This window comes from Giraffa tippelskirchi, chromosome 13 (assembly GCF_054371585.1).
Source record: "Giraffa tippelskirchi isolate mGirTip1 chromosome 13, T2T-mGirTip1v1.2.pri, whole genome shotgun sequence".
In the NCBI taxonomy this organism is placed as follows: Eukaryota; Metazoa; Chordata; class Mammalia; order Artiodactyla; family Giraffidae; genus Giraffa; species Giraffa tippelskirchi.
Genome location: NC_137287.1, coordinates 65,081,253 through 65,090,528, shown reverse-complemented (window position 1 = coordinate 65,090,528; position 9,276 = coordinate 65,081,253). Strand labels below are relative to the sequence as shown.

At 34.8% G+C, this 9,276-nt stretch overlaps 1 protein-coding gene across 3 annotated transcripts in view; it reads right to left on the bottom strand.

The window, feature by feature from the left end:
* Window positions 1-9,276, bottom strand: part of MALRD1 (MAM and LDL receptor class A domain containing 1) — a 764,811-nt gene that overhangs the window by 3,268 nt on the left and 752,267 nt on the right. For all 3 annotated transcript variants that reach the window (XM_081558804.1, XM_081558803.1, XM_081558805.1), the window contains one exon: window positions 163-238. In XM_081558804.1, the coding sequence (XP_081414930.1) occupies window positions 163-238 (76 nt within the window). The remainder of the gene's footprint in view (window positions 1-162; window positions 239-9,276) is intronic.

Genomic DNA, 9,276 nt, shown 5'->3' with positions numbered 1-9,276 from the left:
TCTCTCTGGTGGAGAAATAAGTCCACTAAAACACATTTCTTAACCATTATATGGGGACATGTCCAGACAGCACTGTGTGTGTGTGTGTGCATGTGTGTGTGTGCAATTGCATGTGCTTGTGTTTTCCCTTCGGAAACAATACAGTTCATCATTACCACTTACCTCTGTTTTCTCTGGGTTGCTCCAGTTCCCATAAATTGGATTAACAAATGCACGGTTAATACTTCTTTTAGTTTTCCTTAAAGCACACAAGGCCATAAAAAGGAAAGTAAGTATTGAAATTACCACAGGACATTTTCAGGTTGTTTTCTGATAGAAATCTTGGGGAGACACATTGCCTAGCCAGTGTACTTATTTTTGTGAAGGTATTTCCATAAGACTACTTTGTAGGACACCAAGGCAACCACATCTTTGAAGGCAAACATAATCTGATGTCTGAAAAGTTAGATCCAAATAAACCCAAGCATATAAAAAAGTTGTTCTTAATTTCTTAAATGTTACTAAAATAATACAAAGGATACAACATAGAATACAAAGGATACAACATAAAATACAAAGAATGTTACTAAAATAATACAAAGGATACAACATAGAATACAAAGGATACAACATAAAATACAAAGAATGAGGTAATCTAAAGCTGAACCGGTTATAAGGAAAGATCACCGTGAAATCCCATAGATTCAAAAGTGCCAAGCCAGCCACAATCTGAGGACTATTTTCCATGACAATGTCTGTCATAATAATCTGTACATAGCATATGAGTCATAGTATTTAACATTTTAAACAGAAAATTTAAAGAGGAACATTTTGAAAAGAACTTTATGTTAGTATTTCCTTTCAGGAGTCATAAAGAGGCATGTCCTTGGTAATCTCACATATTGGTCTATATCTGCATGATTGACTCAGATTAACTGAGCTCCTAAATGATCATTTCCTTTTTATGTTTTGGCTCCTTAAGAGTCAATAGACTTATTAGAAGACAAGTAGCCCTGGCATAGTTGGTCACAACTGATGGAAAAAGTGCTCATCACAGGAACAAAATAAATGTAACTAGATAACTAAATACATGCTATTGAAGAAATAAGGAAAATTGTATATATGCACACATTCACATACACATACAGTGGAGAATGGAAGACCAATTCCAGGATGATTGCCAGTGTCTTGAGAAGGCAGGCAGGAAGAAAAATTACATGTGCTGTGTTTAGTTGCTCAGTTGTGTCTGACTCTTTGTGACCCCAAAGAGCCTGCTAGGCTCCTCTGTCCATGGGAATCCTCAGACAAGAATACTGGAGTGGGTTGCCCTGCCGTCCTCCAGGGGATCTTCCCAACCCAGGGATTGAACCCAGTTCTCCCACATTTCAGGTGGATTCTTTACTGTCTGAGCCACCAGGGAAGCCCAAAAGGCATGAAAATTTTTGCTTAATCAGAGTATAATGACAATTAATACTTGTCAATAATGTACCTTTAAATTCTGAAAGAAAAGGGTGTAAAGAGTAAGTCTTACTGATTCCTCCTTTGAAAAGATATTGTCAGAGGTATGACCTCTTTTTTCATCTACCAAACCACATGGTCCTCTTCTAAAAAGTAACAGGATTAATAAACCCAACAGCATAATCTGGGTAACTGTGTCTGTCTGGCAAAACATTCTCCCTATGGATTCAGTGTCTTCTAAGATTCCTGACCTCTACTGTTTCCATGCAATTGACTTAAATGTTCAGTAGCTTAACCAGATCACCTTCGGGTTATAGATGAAGAGGGTTGTAGCAGCCATTTTTGTGAGTTATTTTGTGGGAAAAAAAACAGATATACTTTAAAATGATGAAGGAACAATTACTTAACCACTAATTGAAAATGTACAATTGCTATACTTGTTAATGAAAATTGAATAAGTGGTGTTTGATTCTTTGCCTTTTCTCTCTCCAAAACCAGTCAAGATTGAGTTTTCAGAGCACTAAGCTCAATAAGTGGCATAGTTAGGGCATGATGGGGCTGCTCTCAAACCTGAGACTGGGTAGGAAGTGAAGTGGTGTTTTGAAATGTGTCAAATGTGAAAGCAGAAGCTGGTACAGGAGAGACTGAGGATTAAAACAAGATGGAAATTAGGAGCTAGGTAAAGACGGGACAGCCACAAACAGCAACAACTGAGAAAAATTATTCTTGGCTGAAATCAGGCATGAAATCAGAAAGCAGGAGGAAACCCAAACCATAAGACCAGACAGGACAGATGGTCCAAAGACTGGGCAGGCAACCAGGAACTGAAGAGACAGGCTTTGCTGTCAGTGGGATAGAAGTGAGGCACAAGCAACCCAAAAGATTTTGATTATTTTGGGCTTTGAACAGCTAAGACTCCAGATGACCTAAACCACTACTGGCAAGCAGAAGTCAAGTAAATTGATCAATTTTCCAACCCTATTACTATCGCTTCAGCTATAGAAGCTACTGTTCTTCTGAAAGGATTTTAAGTCTTAAATCATTTTCTGTTAAAATGAAGTGACCAGCCTTTGGGGTGGGTGACTATAAAGAAAAGAAGAGGGATACATAAGTGTAAGGATATGGAGCTATAATAAAAGAAGAAAGGGTCACAGTATGAGTAGTGGGAGGTGAGCAAATTATGTTTACTTCAAATTATGTTTATCAGCAATCTCAAACTTTTAATTTTCCCCAGATCAAGAGTTGTTTCCCAATATGGAAAATCTGAGAATTGTTGGTTTTAATTTTTAATATCTTTCCTATGTAAGAAGTAAAATCATACCCACTACCTATAGATACTTCAATTAAGTACATTCCTAGTGTCAACTCCATAGAATTACTATTTCACGTTCCATGATATAATTTTCCACCTCATCAGTTATATGTTTGATATTCAAACATAAACAATTTTACTTAAAATGACAAATCCTGCTACAAGGGACATAAAATGTTTGATTATGAAGTTTTCTGCAAGTCCTAACACTTGCAGAATGGTACAATGTTAAGGTTAATTGGTATGGTACAATGTTAAGGCTTCATGAGGCTAAAAAATGCTGTGTTTAACTTACTGTGTCTGTCATTATTAGGCAGATGGCTCTTTAAGAGCTAAGGTTTCGAAGAATGGAATCACCTCTGGGAATCAGAAAGGTATTGATTTAGAAGTTTAGAGTAGATAAAAGGAAACTGAATCACATGCATTCTCCTCCCCTGACTCAACAGGCATTCACATAAACTACTACTAAGCTCTGGCTACACCCAGTGTGTGCAGGCACTGTATAAGGTGGTGTTCTGAGGGGGCTAAACAGACATAATGTTAGTGCAGAACCAGGATAAGTCTGATACAAGTTTCTAATTTAAATATAGTGAGCATATGGATACCTCCACAGGAATTGACTTCATGGCTTATTAACTAACAAAATTGTTTCAGTGTTGATTAAAAACATGAAAGTAGTTATAATAGATATCTGAAATTATTTTAGATGAGCAATGAAGAAAAACAAAAAATAAAGCAAATTCCTCTATGTTGCATCCAGTAAACATGACTTTCAGGTAAATGCTTATTTTATACCTTTCAACCAAATTATTAAATTAAAATTGACACACCCTAAAAGTCACCCATTTAAAGAATACAATTCAAAGTTTTATAGGAATATTAATTGTATTTATTAATTTTAAAACATGGTAAATATATATATATAATAAAATTTGCCATTTTAGCCATTTTTTGAGTGTACAATTCAGTGGCATTCACTGCATTCACAGTGTTGTGCACTATTTCATTTTCTTAGTGAAATGAACATCTTTGATGAAATCCAATTTATCTATATTTTTTTTCTTTTGTTTCTAGTACTTTTGGTATCATATCTAAGATGGCATTGCCAAATCTCAGATCATGAAGATTTACTCCCATGATTTCCCCTAAATATTTGATGGTTTTAGCTCTTATATTGAAGTCTTTGACCCATTTTGAGTTAATTTTTATGTGTGGTATGAGGTACGAATTCAACCTCATTCCTTTGCATGCAGAAATCCAGTTGCCCTGGCACCATCTATTGAAAAGACTATTCTTTCTCTATTGAATGGACTTGTCAAAACTCAACTGGTCATAGATGTATGGGTTTATATTTGGATTCTTAATTCTAATCCATTGGTCTCCATTTATATTTACATGCCAATACCACACCGTTTCATTTCCTGTGGCTTTGTGGTAAGCTTTGAAATTAGGAAGTGAGTTCTCCAAGTCCATCCTTTATCAAGATTGTTTTAGCTCTTTGGTGCCCTTGTAATTCCATACTTATTTGAGGATAAGTTTTATATTTCTGCAAGAAAAAAAAAAGCTTCTGGAGTTTTAATAGGTACTGTGTTGAATCTGTAGATTGCTTTGTATAGTACTGACATCTTGACAATAATAAATCTTTCTATCTATAAACTCAAAATGTCTTTCTACTTACTTAGGTTTTCTTTAATTTCTTTCAGTAATTCTTTGAAATTTTAAGTGTAGAAATCTTTCACCTCCCTGGTTAAATTTATTCCCAGGTATTTTACTTGCTTATATGCTATTGTCAATGTGATTATTTCCTTTATTTCTTTTTCTGATTGTTCACTGATGGTATTTAAGAGCATACCTGATTTTTGTGTGTCGATCTTGTATATCAAAATTTTTCTGAGTTTACTAAATCTAGTAGCTCTCTTATGTATTTTTTTGAGTTTTCTATCTATACATATTCATGTCATTTATAGTATAGTTTTCTTTCTTTCTTTCCAATTTGGATGGCTTCTATCTCTTTTTCTTATATAATTGCTCTGGTTAAGGTTTCTTTTTGATAAACACATTTATCTCTAGCTTAGCAGAGCTATAAAATCTTCATTAACATAAAACTAAATTGTAATGCTAGTGTATGAGAAAAATTATTATGGCAACATTCGGACAGTTTTAAGTTAGAGTCTGATTGCCATTTAATGTGAACGTCTTTAGACTAGATACGTGAATAAGCTTTTATCTAGGTTGAAAGAAAAACAAGGTTACAGCATTCTGCAGTTGAAAAATAGCTATCAGGAAGCTGATAAAAAAAAGAATGACAAGACAGTGCCTGAATTGTTTTAACTGACAAGTCTATACTTCAAAATAAACATCTATTTACACATATTATAAATTTATTAATAATTGTAATCTGCTTTTATGCTTTGTCTAGTGAGTGTCTTATTCATTCTATTTACTAAATTTATTATTGTTTTTGGTTATCAATCAGTAGTTTACTTTCTTTTTGTTAACAACAGACGTGTTTTTCTCCAATTTTGTGTGTTGGAGAAACTGGCTAGTCTTCTTAGTCAAATCCACCAAATATCTTGTTCTTGCTACCATCTCATGGGAGTAAAGCTGTCACAATGTTTTCATATTTAAAAGTGAGCTCAAAACTTTAGCACACATTATTAGGGTGGAACAACACTGAGAGGGCCATGCACAATGATTTCTGTTATATTCAGGTGGACTGTATTATAACACTGTATTGTAAAAAAATATGTCTACTAAAAAGTATGGAGAACAACACTCTCTGAAACTGGGTAATCCTAATGTAGCCATCAAGATGATTTGAAGAGATAAACATGATAATTTATTTACCAAAAGATATTTGTTGTGCGTGTGTATGTGTGGAGGAATTTGCTCTCATGCTTCCACTAAAGAAATGATTTCTATGTTTGTTTCTAAATGCTAAAGAACATTCTAAGGTCCAAGAAATAACTTCTTTGTGTCTAAAGGAAAATGATGTCTATAATGTGATGACCCACTCCTCAAGATGGTGGAATGCTAGAATGCTGATTATGTTATTTATCATCTTTCATATTCATCTATTTAAATGTATCCAACATTTCTAGGACACATGTTATCTATCAAACACTGCTTTAGGTCCTGTACTTACAGAGTTTATTAGTATGTGGTTCCTGAGTCTAGATCTAATTTCTTTTAGAGGGTGGCAGCTTACTAAATTTCTGTCTCTTGGATTAAATTACATCTTTATAAAATGCCCACCACAAGTAGATGCCCACTAATGGTTCAGTGCTATTCTTTTACCTTCTTTTATTATTTTCTCCTTTTGCCATTGATATTTTTATTTAAACTCCCTACCTGTTTCTCCTGACCCCAAAGCTTGGGACCAATGAAAGGACATTGGAATAAAGGGGGAAAAAAAAAAGAAGGAAATGACAACATTGGCAATAATACTCACTGTAGTACTTTTAACTTTTTATAATAGATTTATTTATTTAGAGTTAGCAAGGACCTTTGCAATCATCTTGTTCATGCATTTTTTACAGAAGGGTTAAATGAGGTTCTTCCTTATCTGGCTTCCTCTTCTATCACAGCACCTAGTATAGTACCTAGTGCTATAGGAATCAAGTGAATATTTACAGAAAGAATAACAACAAATGTGTATAGTCTGAGGCTTGATGATCCACTAGCTAACTCTCTACTCTGTTCTTCCATGCCCACTCCCAGCAATACACTTCATCAATACTCAGAGAAAGAAAGATATTCACTTTTACTATTGTGACCTTGGAGTCACATTTATGTTTAGATTTCTGTTCCACTTAGCTCAAGACTAAGTGGGCCAGGAGCCTACTCTTGACCTCTGTCTCTTTCCATTTTTTTTTTTTTTTCCAGCTGGTTAAGTGCCAGTCCAGAGGGGTAGCCTGGGGGCTTTCCTGAAGATGAAGTGAAAGTGAAAGTCCCTCAGTTGTTTCCAACTCTTTGTTACCCCAATGGACTATACAGTCCATGGAATTCTCCAGGCCAGAATACTGGAGTGGGTAGCTGTTCCCTTCTCCAGGGGATCTTCCCAACTCAGGGATCAAACCAAGGTTTCCTGCATTGCAGGCAGATTCTTTACCAGCTGACCCACCAGGGAGAGAAGAGTATAATAGAACAGGGATGGTCCCTCTATCCATTTCATCACACAGGAAATGAAAAAGTCATACAATTGGTGAAAAATTAATTTGGTACAAATAAACCATTTTCCAACATTTGAAAAATAAAGGTCTGTGTTTCTTACATCTCATATGTATCTCTGAAAAACGAGAGGTATGAAATATCCATGTATAAATATCAGGAGTTGATGTGAGTTTTCAGGCTATGAAGTATATGATTTGTTGCTACTGGGGAAATTGTTTTCTAACAGTAAAAGTACATGTGACATATTTTTTAAAAAAAGGATCCATCTAAATTATGAAATACAATCATTTCACTGGTGAAAATGGAATTCATTTATTCTGGGAGTCATGCCTAGTATATTAAATTTTGCTTACCCTGATTAATGGTGAACCTGAGGTGTCCCTCAGAAGTAAATCTCAATTCTACTCTACTCATTTCCACCTCTGTCATTTTAAACTCTTCAATTTGGTTTTTCTAAATATTTTCAGTTCTAAGAGTTTCTATGAAGTCTTCCTGAGTGTGCTTAATCTTTCAGGTAAAGGGAAAATATATTATAAAATCCTAATAAAAATAAAATATTTTTGGTCTCTATTTTTACTCATATCTATTAAACATATTTCTTTTGGTCAAAAAGAGATCTTTTTAGAAATGTTTGTTTCTTAGTTAGGGTACTATTAATTTTTATTCTCTATCTCATTATAAAAATTAATGAGTAATGCTCTTTTTTTGCTTCCTGATTTTAAAACCTATGAAAATGAGGTTTGCTTGTTTTGATTTTTTGGTTTGTTCATTTTTAAGTTGTAGTAATGGGGAGAGATTGTGCACTGTATTTCCTGTGCAACCATGGGTGCCACATGATTTACATATATCATCTTTCTTTTCTGAAAACCCTAAATAAGTTTTATTTTACACCTGGTCTCTGATCATTTCCAATCCAAATTTTAGCCTGTTTGAATAAACTGTTTTTAAGGAAAGGTATCACAAATTTTAAAATTCAGACACTGCTTTGTCCTTTTTGTAATGAAAACAAATTTACAGCAGCTTGCAAAGATAAGCACAACAGAAGAATATAAGACAAATGAGAAGTAGATAAGTGGAGAAAGGGATTCTGAGAACTGGAAAATAGAGTTGACCCAGAGGGAATGTGCTGGGGACGGTCCATGAAATGGGTATGGTCCAGTCTATGTATTTAATTCATACAGGATACAACTTTGTCTTGAAGATTCTCCAATGCAAATTTAAGCAGGACAAAAGAATCAGTTACCATAGGTCAGCGCTTTCAAACAAAACAAACCAAAGCCAGGTGCTTAGAAGCACATCTCCAACTTAGGAGAGAAGACATTTATGGTCTGTATCCTGTCACTATTATCAAGACTAACAAAGTAACAAGACCCCACAATATTATTTTAGGAAGACCAGCAATATGCTTCATTAAGTTGTTTCAACTAAAATCCTTAAAAAATATCACACTGAGATTATGCTCAAGTGTGCTTCGGTAAAAACTATCTAAGAGAGGTGGTGGCCAGAGGGGAGGGATTTAATGGAAACTTTGAAACACAACAGTGCCTTAGAGAATTTGATTTGGGGGGCATTTTCATATGGTTGTGTTTATCATAAAAACGCCAGCACCAAGATTACAATCTGCAGTGTGTAATTACATTGTGGCACATTAAATCTGTTATAAGAATCTACAGATAGAATAAAATTACACAACGTTATAAGGCAGTATGAGAAACAATAAACCAAGTCTATTAAATCATCCTTTTCTCACTGAATGTATTAAAATGCTGCATTATCTGACCACTGCTAAAGAAAAAAGAGAAGAAATCATGAGGAGTAGTAAACAAAAATATTGAGCTATAAAATGGTGTCTACCTTTGGAAAGATGATGACTTAAAAAAAAGAAAAGAATTAAAACAATCTGTAAGAAAGGAAACAAAGAAAAGAAACAAGCCAATTTGGAAAAGTAGCGATAATTGGGGTGGGGGGAGGGGGGGCAGTGGTGAGGAATGTCCATGAACTCAAGTTTTCACTTCCCAGTCCTTATGAAACAAGCTGAACCAAATGTTTTGGGTGAGAAAATTCAGAAAACATTGGCTTTGCAAATGTAACCAGAAATGCCACAAAAGGGAGGGGAAAGGATTAATCATCCAGGGTCACAAAACCAAACGACAACTGGGACATCAAATTTGCTAAACTGAGTCACGTGATACAGCAGCTGCCATATTTTTTCTCCTACTCTTTTCAGGCAGGAAGTAAATATCACTGACCACAAAAACTGTCACTGTTTAATTGGATCTAGCTGTGGGAGAGTGCTTAAATGGGAACATGCCCAGGAATATGGAGGCAGTTACGATGAATAAAGCTGACCCAGG